We start from the raw sequence: 27962 nt of genomic DNA, 5'->3' as shown, positions 1-27962 counted from the left end.
AACTCACAACCCCGAGATCAAGAGTGGCATGCCCCACTGACGGAGCCAGCTGGGTGCCCCTATCCATAGCTTCTTGCTTTGTTCTCAGAGAGTACAGTTTTAAGGAGTATGTGCACATGATTGAAAATCAAAGCATATTAAAGTCAGTTTCCATCCTTCTGCTTTGTCCCAGCCGCTTGGTTTCTCCCTCCAGCTGCTTCCTTCCAGATGTATATTCCATATGTATTCAGACATATTTTTTGCATAAATGGTAGCATTTTATTCACCATGTTTATAGCCCCCTTTCTTAACAATATGTTTTGGGGATTGTTCCCTTTCAGCACATGTAGATATTTCTCCTTGTTTTTAACAGCTTCGTATTTCACTGCAGGGAGGTACCCGTGGTAGACTTTTTCTTGGTTTTAGTCTCCTGCTACTGTTCACAGTGCTGCAGCAAATATCTGTGTACATCAGTCTTTGTGGTCAGGTGCGATTATGCTTGTGAAAAAAAAAAAACTCTTAGAAGTGGAGCTGCTGAGTCAAAGTGTATGCAAATATAAACTGCCACTAGATATCAGATTATTGTCTTCAATGGCGATGCCACTTGTCACACCCAGCAACCGGGCATGAAAGTGCTAGTCCCTTTGAGACTCCTCAAATGTAGTGTGTTAGCAAATGTTTCCATCTTTGCAAAGTCAAGAGTTGATAAGTGGCATTTTGTTTAAATTGAATTTCTTTAAAAAAAAAAGTTTTTTGAGAGAGAGAGACAGGGAGCACAAGCAGGGGAGGGGCAGAGAGGGAGAGAGAATCCCAAGCAGACTCCACACTGTTGGTGCAGAGCCCAATGTGGGGCTCAATCCCACGAACCGTGAGATCATGATCTGATCCGAAATCGAGAGTGGGACACTTAACCGACTGAACCACCCAGGCGCCCCTTAATTGAATTTCTTGATCAGTGAGCTTGTGTATCTTACATATGTAAAAGCCACTTGTACTTCTGTTTCTATAACGTGATCTTAAATGCAGCGTAAATCTTAGATACTTAGTTGGGTCTGTTTGGGGGCAGTTTTGTTCAGTTGATCTTCCTGTCTTCGTTACACTTTTAAACTGTTATTGAACAGATAATATGTTTACGTGTTTCAAAAATGAAAAGTATATTTAAAACACACTTAACCTTGAAGTAAACATTTTTATTAGTTTTTCTCCTTCATCCTTCCAGTATTTTTTTTTAATGTTTATTTTTGAGAGAGAGTGGGGGTGGGGCAGAGAGAGAGGAGTTCAGAGGATCCAAAGCAGGCTCTGTGCTGACAGCGGAGAGCTTGTCGCGGGACTGGAACCCACGAATTGCAAGATCATGACCTGAGCCAAAGTTGGACACTTAACCGATTGAGCCTCCTGGGCGTCCCCTTCCAGTATTTCTTTATATAAATACAAGGAAATCATTTATTTGTTTTTTCATTCTTCCCTTTTTTTTACACAAAGAATAGCTTACTCTGTATACCATTCTGCATCTCAGTCTGTTGACTTAAGAAGACATCCAGATGGCCAACAGCCACATGAAAATATGCTCAACATCACTCATCACCAAGGAAATTCAAATCAAAACCACCACAATGCGAAGTCACTTCACACATTTTAAGATGGTTAGTACCAAATAGACAAGAGATAACAAATGCTGGGGAGGATGCAGAGAAAGGGGAACCCCCGTGCACTGTTGGTGGGAGTGCAAACTGGTGCAGCCGCTTTGGAAAACATACGGAGGTTCCTTAAAAAACTAACCCTATGATCCAGCAATTTTATCTCTGGGAAGATATCCAAAGGAAACAAAAACACCAGCTCAAAACCATATCTGCACCCACGTGTTCATTGCAACATTATTTACAATGGCCAAGACATGGAGGCAACCTAAGTGATATTGGTGGAGGAATGGGTAAAAAATGTGGTATATATAGGCAATGGAATATTATTCGGCCATAAAAAAGGAAATCCTGCTGTTTGCAACAACACGGCTCAACCTTGAAGGCATTGTGCTAAATGAAATAAGTCAGAATAAAGACAACTACTATTTGAGCTCACTTATGTGTGGAATATAAAAACAAAAACCCTGAACTCAGAGATATAGAGAAACACAGAGGCTGGGAGTGGGGTGGGTGAAATGGGTAAAGCTTGGTCAAAAGGTACAAATTTCCAGGTATACAATAAATAAGTCCTGAACATAAAATGTACCACATGGTGGCTAGTCAGTAACAAAATTGTATGTTTCAAAGCGGCTAACATCTTAACAGGTCTCAAAAAATGTTATTTTATAATTCTCTCCACATCAGTGACCGGGAGTCTTCACTGTTTTTAACAATTTTTTAAAAGTTTGATTTATTAAGTAATGTCTACTCCCAACGTAGGACTTAAACTCACAACCCTGAGATCAAGAGTCACACGCTGCACTGACTGAGCCAGCCCAGGCGCCCTGGCGTTCGCTGTATAATATTCTGTCATGTGGCTATAGCACATTTATTTAGCCAGTTCCTTCTTTTGCACACCTGGCTTGCTTTTACTCTTATTGCAACCATTGCCGTGACGAGGAAAACGTTGTGTATGCGGCATTTTGTACTTGTACAGGTACGTCGATAGTGTTCCCAGAGCTGTGATTGCTGGGTCTGTGAAACTATACATTTAGTCAATATTACCAAATGTCCAATTTTGCAGTCCTACTAACAAAGTAAAATAGTGCCTTGCCAACAGAATGTGTTGTCCAGCTGTGGGACTTTTGCCATCTGATCGGTGAAAACCTGCATTTCTGTGTGGTTTTAGTTCAGAGGGAGGCTGAATATTTTCTTGAGACCTGTGCGCTCTTCCTCCACTGTTGGTCTTTTAGTCCCAATTTCAGGGGTGACAAGTCCTTTGTGAGAAAAGCCATGTGTAATTTCCCCTGGTTTGTCATTTGTATTTTGATTTTGCTTATGTAATTTGTGTGTATATGTGTGCAAAAAAATCCCATCTAGTAAAATGTGTCGATATTTTCTATACAGCTGCCCCAACATCACTTATTAAAAACGTCACCTGTATCCCACGGATTTGAGACGCTGACCTTCCTCATCCTGGAGGAAACTCCTGTGTTTATTTCTGGCCTTTCTGTTCTCTTCATTGGTCTGTCCGTGCGCCATTATTATACTGTTTTCATTATAGAGGTTTGTTATTTAGTGTGTTCCTGGCTGTGTTAGAATCAGCTTGCTTAGTTTCAAAAGAAAACTCGTTATTTTTGGGGAAGGGGTTATGTTCGATTTCAAAATGAACTTTTTTTTTTAATTTTTTTTTAACGTTTATTTATTTTTGAGACAGAGAGAGACAGAGCATGAACGGGGGAGGGTCAGAGAGAGGGAGACACAGAATCCGAAACAGGCTTCAGGCTCTGTGCTGTCAGCACAGAGCCCAATGCGGGGCTCGAACCCATGAATCGCGAGACCATGATCTGAGCTGAAGTCGGACACCCAATCTACTGAGCCACCCAGGTGCCCCCATATCAAGTGTTTTTAACACACACACGCACACACATGGAAACTTGGAGGCGATGGTTTCATGAATGTTTGCATAAGTTCAAACTCCTCAAAACTGTACATAATAATTATGTGCGGTTCTTTGTGAATTGTGCTTCAATAAAGCTGTGGGTTTTTTTTTTTTTTATTGAGGTAATGGCTTTGAGGCTAGGAGAATGTTTTTTTCATGCTAGTCACACTTTCCACTGAGTCCTGTACTCCTGTTTTTTTTTCCCCATCAAAAATCATTGTTAAATCATTGTTAAATTTTATTAAAAAGTTTTCCAGCATTTCTAGTGATGATTATATGATTTTTTTCATTAAATCTACCAAAACAATGAATTCTATTAATAGATTATGTAATATTGAACCATCCTTATATTTCTGGAATAAACCCCAGCTGGACAGGGTGTTTTTCTTTTTGTGTTGCTGGATTATGCATCTATTTTCTATTGAATTTTTATATAAATATTCAGATGTGAAATTGGTCTTTGGCTTTAAATTTGGCTTTATTTATTTCTGTAAAATCTTTACCGGCTTTTGACATAAATGTTATATACTTGGATCATACAAAAATTTGGAATTTTGTCATATTCTAGAATTAAAAAAAATTTTTTTATCTGTATTTATTTTTGGGAGAGAGACAGAGACAGAGTATGAGTGGGAGAGGGGCAGAGAGAGAGGGAGACCTAGAATCCAAAGCAGGCTCCAGGCTCTGAGCTGTCAGCACAGAGCCCGATTCGGGCTCGGACTCCCGAACCGTGAGATCATGACTTGAGCTGAAGTTAGATGCTTAACCGACTGAGTCACTCAGGCGCTCCTAGAATTTGTTTAAGTAGGCTCCACAGCCATCGTTGGGCTTGAAATCACGACTCCAGGATCAAGAGCCACATGCTGTACACAGTGTGCCAACCAGGCGCCCCATGTTCTAGAATATTTTAAGTAGAGTTGGAATTAACAGCACTTTTAAATTTTGGCAGAATTCCCCTCTAAACTATATCTGCTGCTTTTTTGGTGTGTTTAGATCTTTGTCAACTGTCTACTTCTTTTATGGATTGATCTGTTTAGTCTGTATCTCCCCAAGTCGGTTTTGTAAATTCTGCTCTTCCTGGAAAAGTATCTGTTTCAGTCTGGCTATCAAATTCATATAATTTTACAAAATAGTTCTTATAATTTTTAAGTTTTTTTTTTTTTACCCTTTCCAGAGGTATTTTTTCTTTGTCATTGTGAATTTCTGCTCTATCCCCTTTTTCCTTGTTGGTTAGGTTAGCTCACGGCTTTTCTAGTTTATGGATTTTTATTTTTGTTTATTCTTTTTTTGATTATTAGTTTTGATTATTCTACTTTTTACTTTTTCTGACTCTTTAATTTCTCCTTTTTTTATCGACTAATTCCTTCCTTCAACTCTGGTGTGTTAGAGATGGGGAAAGCCGGACTGACCACACTGTCCATATAGATGTTGTAGCACTGCGAGTTTTAATTTGCAATCAACAGAAGCCGAGCTGACTAATGTAAGCAGAAAGGATCTTATCAAGCCGATACTGGGTAGCTCACAGAAATGTTGAAAGGGCTGGAGAACCAGCTTTGAGGTTAAACAGCCAGGAAGAAACACCCCAAACCACAACTCAGAACTAGTTCTGGTGAGAAGTCCGCTGCCAGCTGCCCGTTACTTCTCTGTCATGTCAGAGAGTGGGCGATGCCACTTCCCTTTAGTATTGTTGTGTGTCCGCGAGCTAGGCATGACACTGTGAAGTGCATTGTCACCAACACATTCTGAATAAAATAGTATGGAAAAGAAAGAGGAAAGGAAGAAAATTACTGAAATGTCATAGCAAAGCCGAGCATGTGAATGGTTAATACAGTCCGTGATTCCTGTGCCCCTTTTGCTCAACCGATCAGGGCTTCTCCACCTGGTGAGGTGACCTAAGCCTTCATTCCTGAGGATCCTGACTCCTTGGTGGTACCACCAGTGTGTTTTGGGGGTTGGGAGATTAGGGTACTCAGAATCATCCAAATGCCCTCAGATGTCTCTATTCCAATGGTCAGGTTCCCACTCTTTCTATGTATGTATGTGTGTATGCATGTATGTATATATGTGTGTGTGTATATGTGTATGTATGTGTGTATATGTGTGTATGTACATATGTAAGTAATGTCTCCACCCAACGTGGGGCTGGAACTCACAACCCCGAGATCAAGAGTCGCACACTTCACCGACCGAGCCAGCCAGTCACCCGCCACCCCCGCCCCCCTGCCCCCCCCGCCCCCAACCCCTTCCCAGACTTTCTTAAGTGTGCTCTTGATTTCCCATATAAGACCTGGTGGAATAATTTGGCATCTTGTGGTAGTAAACTCTGAGGTTTGTTTCGAGTTGTCTCAGCCCGTGGGTGTAAGAACAGATTCTTTTAGGCCTGTCATAGAGAGCGTAGTTTTTCAACCAGGTTTTGGGCCAAGAGTTCAGGTCATCGAGTTTGGCATCCCTTTTCTTTAAGACGTCCAGCGCCTTGGGAAGTAAATGCCTGTCTTGGAGTCCTAGAGTGTGTCGTGCCCTTTATTTCGATTGTGTGGCTTTGAACGCTGAGCTCCCTCTCCCCACCCCACCCCAGAAAACCCTGATCTTCAGTAGGCAATTCATTTCAGGTCACGCAAGGGTTATTCAGGTGGCCAAAAACTGTCAATGTTGACGCCAAACTGTCAGGAAAGACTTACCAGAGTCTGTGCTCTAGCTGGAAGGGAGACTGGAAAAGAAAGGGTACTAATAGGAATGCAGCCGAAGGGGAAAATAGGAGAACGATTTGAGAGAAATAAGCAACGAAACTTGTTGACTGCTTAACTAAAAGGTATATGAGACGGTTTGGAGCCTGCTGCGGATTCTCTGTCTCCCTCTCTCTCCCTGTCCCTCCCCTCCCCCCTCAAAATAAATCCATGAAAACTTCAGAAAAAAGGTACGTGAGAGAGGGGGAATAATGTTGAGAAGGGTGATTGGCAACCCCAGAGACAACACAGCCGTCACTGTGAACTAGATCTGAAGGGATATTGATGGCCACTCACTTAAATGCTGGCCACACTTTCACCAGTCATGTGTTATCTGGAGACATACAGTGACAGGAAACCGGTTGCATAACATGCTTTGCAAATAACCGTGTGACAGCTGTGACTGTGAGAGTCCGGCTCACAGAACACGTGTCATTCTCCGCCACCCAGAAGCCCTGCACACGTGTCTTCTCCGTGTGGCCGGTCTACACGGCCCTTCCCTCTGCGCTCGCACACCTTCCGACGGAGCCCTTCTGAAGCTCCAGGAGGACTGAGGCTGCAGACCTAGGGTGTCGGGCAGGATGATCACTTCTCATCCGGACCCCGGCCTCCGGACAAGGCCGCTGGAGATGCCACGAGCTTTGTTCTGGCAGCCGCACCACGCTGTTGACTCGCCCCCAGCTTCCTCTGTGGCTCTGTGAGGCTGTCTTCTCTCCGGTCTGTTCTTGTGCCGTTGCTGCTCTGCTTTTCCCTGGTTCTTGTTTCTCCAAGTGCAGTCCACACACATACTGTATTTGTTTCAGGTGCACCACGTCACGGGTCCACGTTTTCCTGTGGCCAGACGCTCACCACAATGAGTCTAGTTCCCATCTGTCACCAGATGAGGTCATGCATTTGTTTCTTGTGATGAAAGCTTTTAAGATCTACTTCTCAGTGACTTTTAAACGTGTGACACAGTATGATTGGCTCTAGTCACCATTGAGGTACGTCACAGCCCCACAGCTAGTGTTCTGTTTCCCTTAAGCCCAGGAACCAGACCGATACTTAGTACGGTTAAATTTCATCTTGTTTCTCTCCAGCTGGTCCTTCCTGTCAGTCTGGGAAGATCCTAGTTTGGGGGCGAGTCCTCGTGGCTGGCACACTCGGGGTCGGCCACATGGTGTTGGAGGTGACTGTGGGACATGCACAAATGGGGTGGATCTGTGCAGAGCTCAGGGACGCTCTCTGGGGCACAGGTAGTAAGTGGTTGAAATCGGGGAGTTGGAGGAGATCATTCAAAGAGAGCGTGATGAGTTAGAAGGAAAGGGGCTTGGGGTGGGACTTTGGGGGGATAGGAGGGGAGGTGCCGTGAAGCCAGGGGAGCTGAGAGCTGGGCTGTTGCAGGGGGAGCGCCGGACAGATGAGGAAGGGACCGGGGGCACAGGACAAGGCAGATGGAGACGGACAGCTGCTTCATCACCGAAACCAGCCGCAGTGGAGAACGCCAAACTGGGGCTTCCTGCTCTTTCTGGTGACGCCGACTCGGAACATTCCTAAGGTGCTTGAGGAAGAAGTGGACAGCAGAAGCGTGGTGGTAAAGGACAAGAGGATGAGGTCGAGTTGAAAGCAAAAGGAAAATTCTCCCAATTCTGATATTTGGCTCTTTTCAAATTGGAAGCTGGCAGTTTGCACCACCACCATGTGTCAGACGCACCTGCCTCTAGGTCGTAACAGTCAGCACTCCGACGTGTTATTTTCTGAGAGACCAGTGTAATGAATCCGTTCCCCATCTCAGGACAAGTGTGTGTGTCTTTTTTTTAAGTTTACCTGTCTGTTTACTTTTAAGTAATCTCTACCATCAATGTGGGGCTCGAATTCACATTGCCCGAGATCAAGTGTCGCACACTTTTCCTACCGAGTTGTCTTTTTGTGATTGCAGCAGTCGCTGATACTTAATGCCTCAAGCGATGACTTCACTAAGGAATATAAAGCATAATACATATTCTGTTTCTCTCTCACTTTTTTTGGAGACTTGATAAATACATGTTGCCAATGACTATTTGACCCTGTGGGCCTCAGCTTCTGACAGCCATCATCTACAAGTCCTGTTGGGGGATTGCTCTTGCCTTAAGGGACAGCTCTCGGCCTGTGCTGGGACCGAGCTCGAACTGTCCAGGGGTTGGCATAGCACACTCCTCCTACCAGGTGCAGTGAGCTGGGCTGGAGCCCGGGCAGTGAAGACAGAGTAGAGGACGTCAGAGAGGTGACGGGAGGGGTGAGGGACTCAAGCAGGGCCTGTGGCTTGTCCCCTGAGTGTGGGAGGAAGACACTGGAGGACAATGAGCACAGAAACGACACGATTTCGCACGCGTTGCGACAGGATCGACCTGGCGGCTGTATTGAGGATAGGCTGTAGGGACAAGGGCAGAAAGAGGGAGAAGAGGTGAGAGGTGACTGCAGGGATCCAGGTGACAGGGAGGGGCTCTGCAAGGGGGTGGTGCATGCTGATATATTGGTTCTTGGTGACAAAAAGAGAGGAGTCCAGAATTGCAGGGCGTTTTGGCCTGAGATTTGGAAGCCGGTGGAAGAAGCAGGTCCAGGGAGACCCGAACTGCCCTGAGGGCTGGCTACATTATAGAAAGATGTGAACAGCCTCTGCTCAGTTGTTTGAAAATTTGCTTCTGTTTTGTAATTATGAACTTTACCGTTCATTTCACTCCGACTTGTAAATGGACTAATGAAATGGGAACTCGAAGAATCACAACAAAGCAGAGCACTGAGATTCCCAAAGTACAGGGTGGAGGGGGGTTGGGGTGGGACTTGCATAATTATACCACAATTTATTCAACCTTTTGATGGCTATTTAGTTTCTTTCTGATTTGGGGCCATTATAAATAATGACACTAACATCCACAAATACACATGTCATGCACGTTTGAAAATTTGTTGGCAATCTGATGGGCAAAGGTAGCACATTTGTAACTAGCAATGTCTGGATGTATGATTTCGGGCCATCTGTTTCCTCTGTGAATATGTTTTGTTTATTGTAGCTCACCCCATATTCCTTTTTAAAAAATGTTTATTTATTTTGAGAGAGAGAGCTAGACAGCAGAGTAGGGGCAGAGAGAGAGGGAAAGAGAGAGAATCCCAAGCAGGCTCTGTGCTGTCAGCGAGGAACCCGATAACGGGGCTTGATCTCAGGAACCGTGATATCATGACCCGAGCCGAAGCCTTGTCTTACCTTGACTTTTGTTCAAGGGGCCTTTTCACCACATAGACATTTTTGATTTTTTGTAAGTAAATCTGTCACTCTGTACCTACGTCGTTTCTGTGACCCGTTTGGCATGTCATAATTATAGTCCTGTAATAATTAAACATAAAAGATTAACAGAAAGTATAGAAAAATATTTGTCTCTAATCGTGGCTTGGAGAAGGCCCCCAGCTTGTGTCGGGCTGGATGTACCCAGAGGCCCTGTGTCCCCCGGGTCCAGAGCATGTCGGGAGGCCCTGGCGAGGGCGGCCCCATGTCTGCTGTCTCGGGAGCTGAGGCCTCCGTTGACTTGTCTGTCTCCCTTCCCACACTGTGAGCCCATGAGCACGGGGGCCCAGGGACACTTGCTCAGGGTGCTCTCCCCAAGCGCCCGCAGTAAGGGACCTCAAAGTCAGGGTCCCTTCCCTTGCTAGCTGGTGCCGCGGGCCCGAGAATGCCCTGTCTTCGTGGCGAGCGGAGTGTCTTCAGTCTGGCCAGCGGGCCTCGTGGCTCTTCCACGGGCCATGCTCCCGGGCCATTCTTTGGGGTACTGTATCCACAGTACCGAGCAAAGCCTTGCTTTCCATGGGGAGAAATACCTCGCTCTTGCTCACAAAAAGGCAACACGCCATCTGGGTCCCCCAACAGGCGGGCTGCTTTGTCACCCCCCTCCCAGGCCTCCTTTTCAGTAGCTGTTTTGGTTCATCACCGCCAGTTCCCATTTCACAAGAAGCAAGTCTGTGGCTCTCTCTCAGTGCTGACAAGAATTCAGTGGTTTGGGGTCTTGGGCCATGAGAACCGTGTAATTAGAAATTAAAACTGAAATTTGAGTGGCATTTAATCTCACCCAAATTTTCACCCCAAATGAGAATTCTAACATTGCCTTGCCAAAGTCTTAGACCCTAAAACATTATCCTGGTCAGATAATTACCTCTAAGACATATGCTTGATTCAGAGTATTTTGATACTTGAGCTCTTGTGAACTTTAGAGAACAGGTAACTTGCATACTTTTTAAATTACTTAGGCACAGAAATAGTTCTTCAGTAACCCTGCCACCAAGTTAGGTAAGGAGATTCCAGTACAAAGGAAGAAAACTGTAACTCAATCCCACTTAATATAGACATACGATACCCAAGGGGTACAGGAGTACTGATGCATAGGGGCACCTTTACCCCAGTGTTTACAGCAGCACTTTCAACAACAGCCAAATTATGGAAAGAGCCTAAGTGTCCATCAACTGATGAATGGATAAAGAAGATGTGGTTTATATATACAATGGAATACTACTTGGCAATGAGAAAGAATGAAATCATGCCATTAGCAATAACGTGGATGGAACTGGAGGGTATTATGCTAAGTGAAATAAGTCAGTCAAAGACAGATATTCTATGTTTTCACTCATATGTGGATCTTGAGAAACTTAACAGAAGTCCATGGGGAAAGGGAAGGGGAAAAATAGATACAAACAGAGAGGGAGGGAGGGAAACCACTCTTAAATACAGAGAACAAACAGGGTTGATGGGGGCGTGGGGTGGGGCAGGGAGAGGGAAAATGGGTGATGGGCATCGAGGAAGGAACTTGTTGAGGAGAGCTCTGGGTGTCGTATGTAAACCAATTTGACAATAAATTATATGAAAAACAATATAGATATATGAAACTAATTCCAGCTGTATTGTATTTAAATGGAAGAAAATGGCATAATTTCTGGAAGAGAAGGCTGTAGAATTTCAATCATATGAAAATAAAACTTCATTTATCCATTCAGTCCTTCAACAAATATTTAGCGAGCATTTCCTAAATGTTGCCAAGGACTATTTTACACAGTAGGTACTTCAAAAACAATATAAACTGGGGCGCTTGGGTGGCTCAATCACTTAAGCATCCAACGTTGGCTCAGTTCATGATCTCAAGGCTGATGAGTTCTAGCCCCGCGTTGGGCTCTGTTGACAGCTCAGAGCCTGGAGCCTGCTTTGGATTCTGTGTCTCCCTCTCCCTCTGCCCCTCCTCTGCTCACAGTCTAGCTCTCTCTGTCTCAAAAAAACCAAATATTGAAAAAAATTAAAGAAGAAAAATGAAGAGCCGCTTACACAAGGAGGTCTACAAAGGTACGTGACACATAAGAAATAACGTCCAACCTCATTAGACAAATGTCAACAACCAGATACTCTTTTGCTTTGGTCTCTGCGACTGCCAGAGCTTCAGAGAAAGCTGGCAGAAAGAAAACATATTTCTGAGTACATGTTTGCATAATTCCGTGCTGTGAAACTCATCAAAACAAATGAAAAGAACCCAAACTGGAAAAGGAAACTCCAACCAGCTCCTTCTGGAAGGACCCGAGGTCGATTACACGTGTCCCCACCCCCTCTGGAGGGCACAGTTTTGACAAAATAGAAAAATGATTTCTGGAGGATTCCAGTGAAAAATCCTTAACTTGGTCCATTCTGGACTCTTGGAAGTCACAAGTGCAGTGGGACAGTGACATGCGAGGAGAGGAGGTGTCACAGGGGCCTGCTTACATCGAGGGCCCACCTGAGCTCAGTGCACGCTACGTGGAATTGGAAGTGAGTCCGGTTGTTGTCTGGACCGGTCCCCATCATTCACTCGACACACGTTTCTGAACCCTGGCTTGTACATGTGTTCCTGGGTGAAAGGAAGGACATTTGGGTTAGCAACGGGGAGGCCCAGGGGGGTTGCCTTAACTGTAAGCAATAACGGGTTCTTCCACGTAGCAGATGTATGGGCCTTGAGCCACACAACTCACGAAACCAAGTTGGCACTGAGAAGGTTCTTTTTCTCTGCAGGCACTCGGGGCTAAGCGTCCAGGCAGGCGCCCTCTGGCATCTTGGCTTGTCCCTGGCTGAGACAGGAGCTTCGGTGAACACTGGTGGCCTGTGGTCTCCTGGGTGGAGTAGATTCACGGCCTGTGCTGGCCAGAGCCCAGGAGGTGGTTTTGGCAGCTTCCTGTAGCCAGCAGGTGCTTAGAGCTGAGGAGCTAGCCTGCAGCATCTATGTGGGGCTGCAGCTCACTGCTTGCTGCCCCCACCCCTGCCAGCCTGGGCCCCGACAGCCCCCTCCTCCCGTTCGCTCTCGTCTCTCCTCCCCCCCCACTCGCCCTGTCCACCTCTGTGTTTTCCATACTGTTATAGTTTCCTTTTCAAACATGAATCTTTAATCCAGGCAGAATTTTTTTTTTTTTAAACTATGTGTGCAATGAAACACAGATTCGCTGATTTGCTGAGCTGCCTCTAGGCTGCAGGCACTGTTGTGGCATTTTAAGAAGATTTTTCTGTGCACTGAACCTCAGATATCTTATATCTAATAACACAAGACACCAGGTTTCCCAAATTCCTCTATTTTAGGAAACGGGAGGATGGCTTGCTAGACTGAGCTCATTTAAAAAATGTTATTTAATGCTTGTTCATTTTTGAGAGAGAGCATGAGTGGGGGAGGGGCAGAAAGAGAGGGAGACACAGAATCCGAAGCAGGCTCTCGGCTCCACGCTGTCAGAAAATTTTTTTTAATGTTTTTATTCATTTTTTCAGAGACAGGGTGTGAGTGGGGGGAGGAGCAGAGAGAGAGAGAGAGGGAGACACAGAATCCGAAGCAGGCTCTAGCCTCCGTGCTGTCAGCACAGAGCCCGACTCAGGGCTCGAACTCACAAACCACGAGATCATGACCTGGGCCGAAGTCGGACACTTACCCGATTGAGCCACCCAGGCGCCCCTAGACTGAGCTCATTTTTATAAAACTGTGCTGAATTTTCTCATCTCCTGGACTTTGTAATCCAAATATGTACTCTCCCACAATCCGAATCCGAATTCTCCTCATTCCTTTCATTTTTTTGGAGCACTTCAGAATCCGGGTGCACCATCCTTACACATCCTTCTGCCAGGTAATCTGCTCTACGTAGAGCTCATCTGAAGCGAGCACTCCCCTTGCCTCATTCCTTTCTCTGCGGCTCGCTCTTGGGGCTTCTAAGCTCGGTGACCTACATGTGACCCACATAGCTGTGGTCAGTTCACAGCAGCCTCTGATGTCACGGCAGCACACGTTGAAGACCCAGGCTCCCAAGGTAGGTGATCTGAGTAGCTCACGCACCTCAGTGTCCCCAGAGGGATGGAGGGTGTGTACCCCACAGGGTCCATGTGGACGTTAAGTGATTCACTCCATCCATGCAAACCGCTGACATTGGTGCAAACTGTTATTACTATTTTGAGAAAAATCTGCTTTGAGGTCTTTCTGTTGCTCTGTTAGGAATATCTTCTCATCGTTAGCAGACTCCTTTGGAGACAGTCCCAGGAGCCCTCGTGCCTCGGCACTCAGCTTGAGCAGTGGGAGGGTCCCTAGGGGACAGACACCCATGACTGTGAGAGTAATATTTTGTCATTTTTTATTGGAGTAAAATATACATATATAATATGGGTTATTTTAACCATGGGTAAAGTTCAGTGGCATTAAACACATTCATGATGTTGTGTAACCATTACCATTAATCTTTACCCAACACTTGGGGATAATGGTGATTTTTAAAAGCTTATTCTCTGGGCATCTTGTGGCTCAGTCAGTTGAGTGTCTGACTCTTGGTTTGGGCTCAGGTCACGATCCCCAAGTCGTGGGATCAAGCCCCACTTCAGGCTCCACACTGAGCATCAAGCCTGCTTGGGATTCTCTCTGTCTCCCTTTGCCCCTCCCCCGCTCTTGCATGTACATTCTCTCTCTCTCTCTCTCTCTCTCTCTCTCTCTCTCTCGCAAAAAATAAATACAATACAATAAAATAAAATCTTATTCTTATGTGTTCATGCTGTTGCAGGGACCCCGCTTAAAATATTTCCCCATCAGCCAGGTCAGTTGTCAAGTTGTCCATTCCACCACAGACTCTTACTCTATCACAGAACTTACTAGAGTTTCAAACAGCTGTTTCTTCCTGAGTTGGTTTTCAGCCATTGTTCCAAGCCGTCACGTTGATCCTGAGCCTGATACCTAATGTATTGGTGACCTTCCTGGGTTCACAACACCTGCAGATTTGATTAGCTGGTCTTAATGACCTCTGAGAATCTGCCATGTAAGAAATAATGAGAAACTAGCCAGGACACTCAGTGGCACTTAGGTTGACAATTCATGAGGAAGGTCAAGTGCATGTCATGTAATGTGGCACACTTATCTCTGCCGAACATCCCTCCTCAAGATTCCTCCTTCCAAGGCCCGCCACGCTACAGAGACACAGGACTTTTCTGCGTCTGTTGACAACCGTGGAAGCTGATCCTGTGGGCCAGGCCATCTCCAGGACAATCACGGGAAGTTGTTCCATGCCTGGGACAAGTCTTAGCTGTATCTGGCAGCGAACAGAAGGTTACAGGCCATCAGGCTGAAGGGTCACCAGCAATCCCAGGGCTACTGGCACTGAGCCAGGACAAAGAGGAGCAGTGTAACGGGCTCCTGGAAATTCCCGACCCGCTGCCCTTGGGTCCCATGGCTTTTGCGGTCCCCTTTGGCAAGGAAGTAGAAGGCGGAGAGAAAGTGGAACATTATTCAGAATTCTGTTTGTTTGATGATTTTCACCTTTTGCAACCCATAAACACGCCCCAAACTTCCTGAGTACTTTCATGGCGAGGCCATTGGGAAGAGAATGGGGGAACTTCAGGTCGTTACCAACTGCTCCCCTTCATCTCATGTTCTGGGACCGCATCCAAGATCCCTGGGGGCCGTACAAATGGCGGCGGTGATTGACTCGTTAGCTTTTCTAAACACTAGCTAGCATTTACGAAGCCCACATCAACGGCAACAGAACAACAAGAAAAAGCCAGCGGGGGGAACCTGCTCGTAGAGGAACAGTGTTGAGGAAGGATGTAAGAGGAAATGAAAAGTCAGTCCGTAAATCAGACAAGGGCCAGTCTTATTTGTCTTTGCTTTTTTTTCCTCCCCGTCTTCTGATCTCTAGAGAAGAGTGCATGTAAAGGGACAGAAATATTCCACTTTGGAAGACAGCTAAATCAGGGGAAATGCTTCTGATAGTTGTGTGGGATAAAACAGTCTTTGCTGAGAGGGCTCGGACACGTGACTTGCAGGGCACTGCTGTGTCACTGTTTCCCTCCAGATGCCTCCCAGGAAGCTGCAGGAGAGGCCGGATCAGCCAGCTGGAAAACCTGCCTGGTGACGTGTTCAGATACCTTCCCGGGTCACCGACCAACTCCCACTGTTTTTGCTTTTCTGGAATTTCAACTAATTTTTGTTCAACTTCTTAAGTTATAGAGTGTTGTTTAAAACATTTTTTTAATGTTTGTTTATTTTTGAGAGGCAGAGAGAGACAGTGCCGGCAGGGGATGGGCAGGGAGAGAGGGGGACACAGAATCCAAAGCAGGCTCCAGGCTCCACACTGCCAGCACAGAGCCAGACATGGGACTCGAACTCACGAACTGAGAGATCACGACCTGAGACAAAGTCGGACGCTTCACCGACTGAGCCACGCAGGCTTCCCAAGTTACAGAGTGTTCTTGAACGCTGAAGGGGGAGTGATGAAACTTGCATTAATGAACAAGACACTTCCTGTTCTGGAAAAATTCACTGCTTTGAGCACTTCACAGGATTATGAGTAAAAGTTGATAAACTGGTAAGAGAAAGGAATGCCATTGGTGGCAGCTCCTGTGCCGCTGTCCCACGCAGAGCACTCCGAGCAGTCGGTACCACATTGCACAGTGAGGTGTCTGCGCATTTGTAAACCAGAGCCTGCCATTCAGCGTGGAGGCCTCCCTCCGCTGTGGTCACGTGCCCTTGGTGGGCCGGGACTAGCAATTCCGCGTCTTCCACAGGCTGGTGCCACCGCTCCAGCTTCACCGACTGTCGCTCCTACCCTCTCGGCGGTTGCAAATTCATCCACGCAGCACATCCCATCAGTGCACCAGGCCCACGAGACCACCGTGAGCATTGTAGAAGCAGAGCCTGCATCTTAGTTCTCTCTGTCCCCAGCACGCTTCCCGTTCGGTGACTGTAAGTGTGGACACACGTGGAGTGAAGGCAAGCATGTTTTGTGCACACCCCCTCTGCCAGCTTTCTGTACTCTCTTCTTTTGGGTGGAGGATGTTTTTGTAAGCTTATTTAGAAACATCATTAGATCCCCAGGAGGCTGCTGGCCCTCTGTTGTTCCCCTAGTGTCTCTATCTTACACAACCAGTAAATGACATCGGGAACATCCGAGAGCTGCTGCAGGCTTCCCCTGTCACACACGCACACGCGTGCCTGTGTGCGCATCAGTGCACTTTCATCAGCCGTAGTTTCGCGTGACCACCACCGCTGTCACTATGTAGATCTGTTCCAACACAGGGGTCCTTCCCATTCCCCCTTCACGGCCACAGCGCTAGTCTGTCCATTGCGCCACAAGCCCACATCAACAATGCTCTGCAGGTACTTCAGGGACCAGCAATACCGAAGGGTCGAAACCTAGCTCCCAGTGCAGCCACATGGAGGTCCTGTTCCTTCAGCCTGACTTGGGAAGCCTGGCTGCAAAGGCAGGTTGTGGACCCATCCTGTGTGTATGTGGAGGAAATGATTTCATAGCTTTGGGATTTCACCACTGCAGAGGGGGCAGGGGGCCAATTCCGCCGAAACAAAGGGACAGTAATCACTCTGGCCAGAAAAGCAGTTTAAACCAGAGGTGTCTCTTTACAGCCTTGGAGACTTTCAGGATGTTTCTCCGTTCATTTCAGTGTTTTTTGACAATGGACATAATCCAGACAGGCCACTTCAATTTTATGGGAGTGAATTCTGGAGCACAAGAAGTGAAATTGCTATAACCTGGCCAGGTTTATCTCACTTTGCAAGTAAAACCGAGCGCACAAATCAAATGTTCAGACTTCTAAGGTGTCTCCTTCGTAAACTCCAACCTTGATAATCTGTCTCAATAGCTGATAAAAGCTCATGTTAGGTTTGCTTAACTGATCACTTTCACACCCCAATTTAATCCCAAACAGGCCGCTGCAGTGTCTGGATAGAGCATTTACTGTGTTTGATTTAAAAGTCTGGTACCAAGCCTTGTGTGACTGCCTCGCGTCCAGCTTAGAGATCGCATCTGCCTGGTTCACCATCACATCCCAGTCTCTTGCCGCATAAATGTGTCATGAGTGAATCTTCGTGATTAGGTTTGTTATGAACCCACAAAAATAGTCATTTTTCTCAAGACTAGTATTTTTAAGTTGATTATTTATTTTGAGGGAGAGAGAAAGAGAACATGCAAGTGGAGGAGAGACAGGGAGAGAGATAATCCCAAGCAGGCTCCCGCTGTGAGTGCAGAGCCCCACGTGGGGCTCAATCCTACAAACCATGAGATCATGACCTGAGTGGAAATCAAGAGTTGGACGCTTAACTGACTGAGGCCCCTCTAGGCGCCCCTCTCAAGAGTAATAGTGTATATATTTTTAAACTTTATCTATCTTAAAAAAATTTGTTTAACGTTTATTTATAATTTTTGGGAGAGAGAGACAGAGCGTGAGCCGGGAAGGGGCAGAGAGAGAGGGAGACACAGAATTAGAAGCAGGCTCCAGGCTCTGAGCTGTCAGCACAGAGCCCGATGCGGGGCTTGAACCCACGAACCGCGAGATCATGACCTGAGCTGAAATTGGATGCTTAACCAACTGAGCCACCCAGGTGCCCTGCCAACCACATTCTTCCTGAGCTTCTGTGAATAATTAGGCCATGTTTGTTAGTCTTGATCATTCCAAGGCTTCTTGTTAAGCTTTCTTTGGGCAAGTCTAGAGCACCTCCACTCCAGGGCTGGTTTGGCCTATTCCAATTCTAAGCTGTGGCCTTTCCAGAGTCTCTCCTGAGTGTTTCAGGTTTTTCCACTCTAACTGGTCAGAAGTCAGACATGTCCCAGCCCTGGTAGGTGTTCAGTTCGTGGGTCCCTGGTCGTTGTTTTTGGATTTGTGTTTCGGTTCACCTCATGGAGTTTCACTGTACACGTGCTGTCATTAGTACGGGTCTTGTGGAGCGGTTCCTCTGTAGGCTTCTGGAACTCTTTCCTTACCTAGCTTCATCCTCTCTGGCCCTGTTCCCTGCAAATTTCAGCCACCTCAACCATCCAGAATTTTTATCTCTGTCTTCTCAACTCTGCAAGACTGCTGTGCTCTGTTTAGGACCCCCTCCCCTCACTGTCATGGTCTAGAAATGGGCCTGGAAGCCGAAAGCCAGGATGGTCTATGGGCTTAGCTCTTTCGTTTCTCTTCTCATACGGGTCACAGCCCTGCACTGACTGTCGTCCAGTGTCTAAAAGCACTCGTTGCATCTACTTGGTCTAGTTGGTTTTATGGGTAGGGGGTAAGTTCAGTGCCAGTTCTACACTGGTGTGGCTGGAAGTGGAGTGATTCGAATGTGTACCAACGGTTGAGGAACATATCCATTTGCTGGAGCTGCTGTGACAAAGTGCCAGAGATTGGGTGGCTTAAACAACAGAAATGTATTGTCTTACGATTTAAGAAGCTAGAAGTCTGGGATCAAGATGTCGGCAGGGCCGGGAGGAAGGATCCATCCCAGGCCTCTCTCCTGGCTGATTAGCTGGCTGATAGCCATCTTCCCTCTCTGCCTCGTTGTGATATATTCCTTCTATGCACGTGTGCACATTTTCCCCTTAGCTCCCACACTAATAGCGTCATTTTAACTTGCTAAAGATTCTGTCTCCAAATCCAGTCACACTCTGAGGTCCAGGGGGTTGGGACTTCAGCATATGAATGGGGGGGGTGGGGGGACCTAACTCAACCCATCCCAGGGAAGTTGAGATTCCATCCCAGGCTCGCTGGCACTTGGGCTTTTCTTTGACCCGGCGGGTCACTGTCTACCAAGAACCAAACTACGAGGTGTTTGTAAATTATGAAGTCAGCAAGTTGGGTTGGTTTAAGAGGAGAACAACACATAGCTTTTAGTCTTAGAAAGATGAGATTCACTTATTCCTTTAACACTTCCCTACAGATGAGCAGGCTTGTGATCCAGACACACCCTTCTGGAGGAGCTCAGTTTTAACCTTTCTCAGATTCGAGGAATGAGCACAAACACTTTTCCACAAGGTTACAGGATGTTGCAGGTTTTTCTTGTTGGAGATGATACTCATGGGGTGGTAATGAGTCAGCTTGGTGGCTGTGGCAGGAAAGGCTCATGGGAAACAGATTTTTGATTATCAGAGGTAGAAAAGCCCTCAGAACCATTGGTGCATGGGTTGCGGGGGGCGGGGGGGTGGGGTATGCACTCCACAGGGGAGAAAGTTTCCCCAGGGCAAGCAGTGCCTTGTGCCCTGGTAACACACAGCCCCATCATCATTTTATAAGTTACTTTCAAATTGATAATGTTTCTCTGTCCATTTGTCGTGGCTTCGCCGCAATCACAGCACACGGGAGGCAGGCCAGGGCATACTGGCTCCGTTTACACATGCCGAGGTTTGCAGCGGTCAAGTGCTCAAGGCCGCCCAGAAAGTGAGAAGCAGCATCAGAATTCAAAAGGAACCCCTTTTTTTATACTCCATTTCTCTGTGAAGATGAGCATGTCCTGCACCGAGAGGATCTGGAAAGCAAAATCACTGTGCACACAATTAGCCACAATTATGAATAACTTATAAAATGATGATGGCGCTGCTTCTGGGACGTGTGCAGTGGAGGAGGTCCAAGGGGAGGGGGCGGACTTCAGGGCAGCCGTGGAAGCTAGCGGTCCTGCACTTCTAAAAGGTAAAGAGCTCCTACGTGAGAAGAGACAGCAGCTCTCAAGCCCTCACGTCCTCTGTGAGTTCACCAGTCCTCCAGCATCCTTCCACCTGTTGTGCACAGTGCCTGGCACACAGTAGGTACTTAATAACTGTTTATTGAGTGGGGGTGGCTGGGGGACTCAGCCGGTTAGGCATCTGACTCTTGGGTTCAGCTCAGCTCATGATCTCCCGGTTCTAGAGTCCCAGCCCCAAGTTGGGCTCTGTGCTGACAGTGCGGTGCCTGCTTGGGATTCTGTCTCCTCTCTCTCTGCCCCAGCCCCGTGCACTCTCTCTCGTAAAAGAAAGCACAAACCTAGCAACCCACATAAAACACATGTGGCTTGTGAATTATTATTATTATTAGCTGAGCCCTCGGTAGAAGCCCTCTTCTAACCAAAAGGATTTTAAACCAATTCACTCAGATGAACATCCCCTAGGCACTATGATATAAAGTTTTCATCTCCTGGGTAGTCTGCCCCCCTTTTTCTTATTGTTTATGTGTGGAGGAACGTGGGCCTTTGAGATGCCGGATCTCCCCCCGGGTCGGCCTGTGGTCGATCACACCCTCGTGCCATTTCGCTTCCTGAGCCAGCAAGTGTTGGTGCCTCATGCCTATAGCTGCTGATTCGCAGGGGTGGCAAAATGGGGATATTCGAATTCTGTCATTTATTTTCCTTTATGGGTCAGAACGCATTTATAAACAGGTGTTTGCCTTCATCTTCCCAGTGGGACGGCTTGTCGAGGAAGGGCAGCATAGTGATCGATTCTTTCCCTTTGTTTACCTGTTTGCATGATTAATGTCTTGGAACTGTTTCATTGTATCTTTTTAAAAGAGTTTATTTATTTTGAGGAGGAGAGAGAGAGAGAAGGGGAGATGGGGAAGGGCAAAGAGAGAGAGAATCCCCAGCAAACTCTGCACTGTCAGCACGGAGCCCAACGAGGGGCTGGAAATCACAAACCGTGAGATCATGACCTGAGGCCAAATCAAGAGTCGGATGCTCAACTGACTGAGCCACCCAGGCGCCCGTCTTTAAGTTTATTTTTGAGAAATGTCAACATGCAACATGGGGCTTGAACTCATGATCTAGGCTGAGGCAGCCCGATGCCCCACGCTGTTTTATTGTAAAGAGCCTCACTTTTGCGCGGGCCGGCTGCTTTCAGGGCCTTTGTCATGTGCACACCTGGAAAGTGCACGACATACCTGGGGCCATGGCTCGACGTCGTCGGTACAGACAGTGCTCCCAGGGGCCTGGCTTCTGCCTTTATTAGGGTCAAGGGGGGTGCATAGGGTTTCAGGGGCCAGCTCTTGAGGAGTTTGGCGCACAAGCGTGTGGAGAGAAAAAACAAGGGACCCAAACGGTCAGCTATCCAAATCAGCCGAGATGTGTACAGTCAAGTCGCCTGGGTGGGGTCAGGGGACCTGCTCCGGGTGCAGTGGCGGGCTCGCCACACGCCCTTGGAGATGGTGTCTCTGCGGCGGACGCCTCGGCAGCCCGAGCGGCGGCCAGACACTTGCAAGCAATTGTAGCGGAAGCCTTTCCACTAGCTGCTTCCTGGGCCCTTCTTCAGCCTTGGCTTCCCCACCACTTCCTCCTGGAAGCTTCCCTGGGCCCCGCAATCGCATGTGTCTTTTGTGCGTCCCCAGAGAATTTTGGCTTTCCGTGACCATAGGACTGACCTCCCGGACTGCAATCGTCTGTTTATCCCTCTGCCCACTTCCCCTGCCCCCCACGGCCCTGTGCCCTGGTCCCCTCTGTTTTCCCGATGCCCACATGGTGTCAGCATATGAGCGGGCCACTGGGAGATGGCTGTTGAACAAATGAGTGACATTCAGACACGACCATGTCATTCTCCTCTTGCGCTCATGCTGTTCCCAGCCGACCCTCCGCCCATGCAGCCACTGCCACGGCTTGAGATCCCTTCCCCACCCTGGCTCTCACCCAATTCTCTCTCCATCATCGGGCAGGATGCACAGCGATTCTTGCTATTACTTTTATCCCCCCCAAACTGCTCTTAAAGGATGAGAAATCTGTTCCCATAAAACTAAGAACAATTAAGTTGACACTTGGTTCTGCACTCCGTTTGACTTCCTCTTTTAGAATCAGTTTGGGGAAGTACAACAAAGTTCCTGTTCACATTTCCCTACCACAGTAGCCTTTGGAAAGTTCGGGCTGCCCCAGGCTCCCCGTGAAAGCTTTCCTTAGTGGGTACACATGGCATTCCCTTGTCCCCTGGACCCTTCCCTGGGCCTGCCCTGCATCCCTGTTTGCCCGATTTCCCATCCCCCCATGTTCCGAACTGCACAGTGACACTTGAGCACTTCTGTTCAGTGGCTTTACCTCATCTGATGCCATGTTTCTGCAACAGGAGTTTATTGAATCATGCATTTTCCTGTCTTTCCTGAATCATCCCCATGAGCACACAAACGTGCTGTTATGTTTCTAATCTTTGACGATGAGGGCTTAATCGCACCGCTCTGTCCCTCTTCTGAGTGGCCAAACCTCGCCTCAGAGAGGCGAAACCAAGGTCGGGCGCACCTGCCAAGTGCCTGTTCCCTCCTTGTCCCAACCCAGCGCGGAGTGCCTGCCCCATTGCCGCAGCCTCACAGGGGTTTTCGGAGGCGTAACGGTAGGTCTCTTGTGATGACTGGCCTTTCCCCTGTCGGCGCTTGATTGGGTTCTCTGCTGCCTCGGGTCTCCGGTTCCCTGGGCAGTGAGGGAGCTGAGAACTCTTCCCAGATGGTGGCCTGTCGTTCTACAGGGGTCTCTTGGTCTCAGCTGGTGGCTTTATAAATGTGTCAGGCCCAAGAAGCTAGAGATAGAAAGGACTTCCTGTCCCAGTGGTCACCATGCCTCCTGGCAGAAGCCCGCACTTCCTGCTGTCGCACACACCACCGCTCAGAAGAGCTAACCACAGCTATAAATCTGCCCCTTGCACTTGCCAACTGCAGCATCAAGTGTCTCCGCTGGAAAACAGCCCCGCCGTCGGCCCGTCGGCCTGCTCCCCTGGTCTGTGTCTGGGTGCCCTAATGTAACAAAATGGACGGCTTTTTAAAAATTTTTTTAATGTTTTTATTTATTTTTGAGACAGAGCATGAGCAGGGAGGGGCAGAGAGAGGGGGAGACACAGAATCTGAAGCGGGCTCCAGGCTCTGAGCTGTCAGCACAGAGCCCAGTGCAGGGCTCGAACCCACGAACCGCGAGATCATGACCTGAGCCGAAGTCGGACGCTCAACCAGCTGAGCCACCCAGGCGCCCTGGAAATGGACGGCTTTGAGGAAGGGCCTTACTTCCTTCTCCCTGGCTTCAGGAGATGGTGGGGAAGTTAACAGCGAAGACTCCTTGGAATGGCAGGGCCGTGGTCAATTGCAGATACGTCTTTTCTTAGGTCTCATACCCAAGGAGGCAGCTCATTCCAGGTCAGGGGACAGTGGGGACTGAGGAGCTCCAGGGGCATGCAAAGCATCTTCCCACCTCCCGGTGCTGGTTTCTCTGGAGCATCATTCTCTTTTTTGGGTGTGGATCAGGTGAAGCGTGATCATTTTACCTCAATGCTTGGCTCTCTCCTTTCAGCTGTCATAGTGCTTGTCAGCAGGCTGTGAAAGCTTAAGCCACATGGTTCCTGCCCTGCACCTCCCCCCCGCCCGCCTGGATGACAAGCAAACAACACCTATTTTCCAATGCCCCCTAGGACATCCCGATTTTTGGGACACACTGTGGTTTAGGACGGAATGCTGGCTACACTCCTCCTCTTGACTGTTTTACTCCACATTCGTTACTCTGCACCTCAGTGTTCTCAGACATAAAATGTACACACAGAGAAAACAATTACCTTTCCCACAGGATAGTTTTGGAGCTTCAATGAGTTATGGTAAAGCAGTTGGGAGTTACAGAAAGACAGTCAGAAACTTCAGATGATGGTAATCCTCTCTCCTCTCAAATGTGTATGATTTTTCTTTTCTTGTTGAGCAATTCTCTAGAAGTTAAATAATGTTAGCCAATACCGACAACGGTGGGCACTCACGATTTGTACCTGATTTTTGCGTCCAATCTTGGCTTTGGGATTCAGATAGATAGTGCTAAGAAGGCTTTCTTCTCATTCGTTACTAAGTTTTTTTTTTTGTAAGCATGAACACATGTGCATTGATGTGACACTCCTCAGCTGCATCAGTTGGGATGATTGTATAGATCTGGTCCTCTGACCCGTGGGCACGAATGCCATTGCTGCAGTCCCCAGTGACGAGCCATCCTTAAAATCATTGAATAAAGGGGCTTGTATATGGTGTACTAGCTATTTAATGCAAAGCTGGGTGGACATTGCATTTCACTGTTAGGGTGGTCGATCTGCTTCTCTGCCGTCCTTGTCACGAAACAGGTTCTCGGCAGAGCTGGAGAAGCCCATGCCGTGGGTCCGGTAACTTCTTGTCGAATTGCCTCCCCGCAGGCCTGGCGCAAGCGCTGGTTCGTCCTCCGGCGGGGCCGCATGAGCGGCAGCCCGGACGTCTTGGAGTACTACAGGACCAAGCACTCGAGCAAGCCCATCCGTGTGATCGACCTCAGCGAGTGTGCAGTGTGCAAGCACGTGGGCCCTGGCTTCGTCCGGAAGGAATTTCAGAATAACTTCGTGTTCATTGTCAAGACCGCTTTGCGTACATTCTATCTGGTGGCTAAGACCGAAGTAGAAATGCTGGTGTGGGTGTACAGCATCAGTCAGGTCTGCAACTTCGGCCAACTGGAGGATGGTGCGGGTGAGAGCAGGGCCGGGGTTCCCGTGAGCCGGGGGCGGCCTGGGGCATGTGATGCACCCTGAAGCACTTCTGCGGGAAAACACATCACGATGCCAAGCCCACCTCCTCAAGGGTATTCGGACGGGCTCCTTGATATCAGAATTGTTCCCACAAAGTACGGTTCTAGAAGCTGCTTCCTTTCACCTGGTTCTAGGTTTCAGGCCCCAGTGTGCACACACTGAGCATGACAAGTGACTTTGGTGGCCTTGAAGCCACTCCGTAGCTTTTGCAGTAAAAGTAGAATGTGGGTGAGGATGTCCCGTAGGGCTCTGAGTTTCCCCATGCTGTTGCGGCTGCTGATTTCCCAGAAATATTAAATACTACTGTTTTTCCAACATTCATGGAAGTCTAGCTTTTCTGTTGTCTAGTGGGTTGTTCTGCACTGGATGCTAGAACGGAACTCATAGGCAGGGAAGAATTTGTCCTGTCTCCAATTGTCTCAAGGTCAGCTCAGGGCAAGTTAGCTCTGACATTGCTCTGGGCTATGTCTGGGTTCTTTCTCCTGTTCGCTCTCTCTGTCGCTCACTCTCTCGCTCTCATACAGATGCACGCACAGTGTCCTTTCTATGTAATATACTGGCTGTACTGCATCTAGGGTTACAATCCACTCACCTTCATGGACTTTGCTGTTGAGCCCCTGGCATCATTGCACCACGCCCTGATCCTCAAACTGTGCGACCTTGAATCTGACTTCTTCTAGCACGTTAGTCTGGTAGACAAAACCTCAGTCCTAGATTCCACAGCTGACAGCATTACTGTGTGCTTATCACCTGCCGCTGAAACATGCCTCACACCGCTAGGTGGCGGTGGAGAGCCCGTCCGGTTCTCTTGGATGGCACAGAAGGGTGTGCTTCCTGAGGACAAAGTCCTGTTCTCTTCAGGAACCTGGGAAGCTTAGTAAGTGCAGCTAGCCATTTGGTTGCATTACTGAGCCTCGAGAGCACTCAAACCAAAGGAAATGAAGTGATGGCAAGCTTACTTGCAAAGCTGCAGCGAATCCTTCCTGGCTGGCATCCAACAGTGAGCACACAAGCAGAGCCTCCCTGACCAACTCTGCCTGGCTCGCCACTCACTCTTCGCCGCCCTCGTCCCTACCTTCAGCCCAAGCCAGATCCGTATTCATGTGCCACATTACACGTCTCTTCCGTGTCTTTCCTCATCCAGGAGTTACCCGAAAACAGATAGGTAACACGTGTCCTAGTATCCAGAGACGAACAGGAACGAGTCAGGCACTGGGCAGAAGATGGAAGGTTCTGGTATGAAGTTGGAGGAAGCCAGAAACCACCCCCTATGACCTTTATCATTCCCTGTAGCCCCCCGCCTTAGTTTTTAGAAGGTCATAAGAGCAGAGTCCTCTCCATCTGAGAACCATGCCCGAAGGGCTTTCTTGTGGCTTCTCGCATAAAGTGTTTGGTTCCACATGCGACAACCATAGGTAGTCAACACATCATGAGTACTCTGGCCAGGAACTCTGTTACATGCTTTTGTGTATTAACTCATCTTATCCCCAGACTGATTTTGTGGCATGTGTACTATTAGCATCTCCACTTTGCAAAGAAGGAAACTTGCAGTCAGCAGGTAACTTAACCAAAGTCTCAACAGCTAGATAGTAGAGCCTGGACTTGAACTCAGGCAGTTCTGGGCCACTCTGACTCAGGAATCCAGAACGTCTGCCAACTTGGTTGAAAGGGGAAGTAAAAGCAGCCTTTTCACTGGAAGTTTCTGAATGTCGCACTTCTTGAGAAATGCTGGCTTTACCAGCCATCACACTCTATTTCTTTCTTTTCTCTTCCTTACACATCGTTGACGGTATTATTTATTTATGTTTTATTTGTCTGTCTCCTCTAATGGACTGTAGATTCCAGTGAGGGCAGGGTTTTTGTCTCGGCAGAGTTAGAACAGTTCTGGGCACATAGTAGGTGCAATAGTAGATATTCTCTGTGGACATAGACATGTATATCTATATGCACACATACATATATGCACGTGCGCATATGTAAGTACATGCATATTTATTATGCATAAATGTACGTGCACGTATACGTATTTGTGGAGTGCATAAATAGTAACGCAGGTCTACGGCTGTGAGCTATAAAGAAGCTGTGAGTGGACTCTGTTACCGCAGATTTTTAGGCCAAGAATGCTTGGCTTTTTTTACTCTTAATTGATTCAACACTTCTTTCTTGGAACATTGGCCTTCTTCCCCAGACATTGTTTATAGCTCGGGGAAATGGTCTCCTCCATCAGTACAAACACCAGCTGTGATTCCCATCTTCTATTTGGCTGTCGCAGGAGTTGTGAGTGAGTGCTAAAGCCGTTCTCAAACGTTAACCCAGGAAATGATTTCTCCGGCAGATTCTGTGGACAGCTTCTCGCGCATGCCCCCATCCCTGCAGCCAGCCCCTGCCAGCTTCCTGCCCGCGGCCCACGCCGTCAGCTCCTCCTTGCCGAGTGACAACCTGAGCACCAACACCGGTGCCACTGAGGAAAGCAGGAGTGAGTCCGAGTCTCTCTCCCTTCCTGATTATCTGATTCTGTCCGACTGTGAGACCGGAAGACCACGTCACACCAGGTATGCTCGTGTGCGCGTCTCTGCACGTTTGTGGAAGGTCCACCGCCTTCTCTGGCGAACTCTGTCACGCACACAGTCTCCGTGTGCCCGACCGCTCAGGACACAGCAGCGCCTTCTAGCGGGCATGTCTCCCCTCGCCTCTTCCTGCTGCAGCCAAGGTGTAGGGACACGGGAGCCACGGTGAGGGATGAGTCCTGCATTCCAGCACTGTGGCTTTCCCACAAAGTTTCCAACCTCGCATTTTCCTACGTATCCCACACTGAGATGATGGCGAAAACCAACAAACCGTTTTTTCCCGCATCCAAGGCCTGGTGAGGGTTGCAGAGGGAGAGAGGCATGGGAGAGAGGCCAGCGTGGGTTTTATCTATGGGTAGATGGCTTTTTTTTTTTTTTT

At 47.8% G+C, this 27962-nt stretch overlaps 1 protein-coding gene across 2 annotated transcripts in view; it reads left to right on the top strand.

Moving 5' to 3' along the window:
- GAB3 (GRB2 associated binding protein 3) overlaps nucleotides 1–27962 on the top strand; it is a 75717-nt gene that overhangs the window by 13127 nt on the left and 34628 nt on the right. Inside the window, exons 1-3 of one of the 2 annotated variants that reach the window (XM_053201902.1) lie at nucleotides 11039–13565; nucleotides 24654–24957; nucleotides 27352–27568. In XM_053201902.1, the coding sequence (XP_053057877.1) occupies nucleotides 13527–13565; nucleotides 24654–24957; nucleotides 27352–27568 (560 nt within the window). In that variant the 5' untranslated portion in view covers nucleotides 11039–13526. Of the gene's footprint in view, nucleotides 1–11038; nucleotides 13566–24653; nucleotides 24958–27351; nucleotides 27569–27962 lie in introns of those variants that run through there. The other variant, XM_053201901.1, reaches the window with a different exon arrangement.

The sequence above is a fragment of the Acinonyx jubatus genome, chromosome X (assembly GCF_027475565.1).
Source record: "Acinonyx jubatus isolate Ajub_Pintada_27869175 chromosome X, VMU_Ajub_asm_v1.0, whole genome shotgun sequence".
In the NCBI taxonomy this organism is placed as follows: Eukaryota; Metazoa; Chordata; class Mammalia; order Carnivora; family Felidae; genus Acinonyx; species Acinonyx jubatus.
The sequence above is the reverse complement of the archived record's forward strand: the minus strand, read 5'-3'. Positions and strand labels throughout refer to the sequence as shown.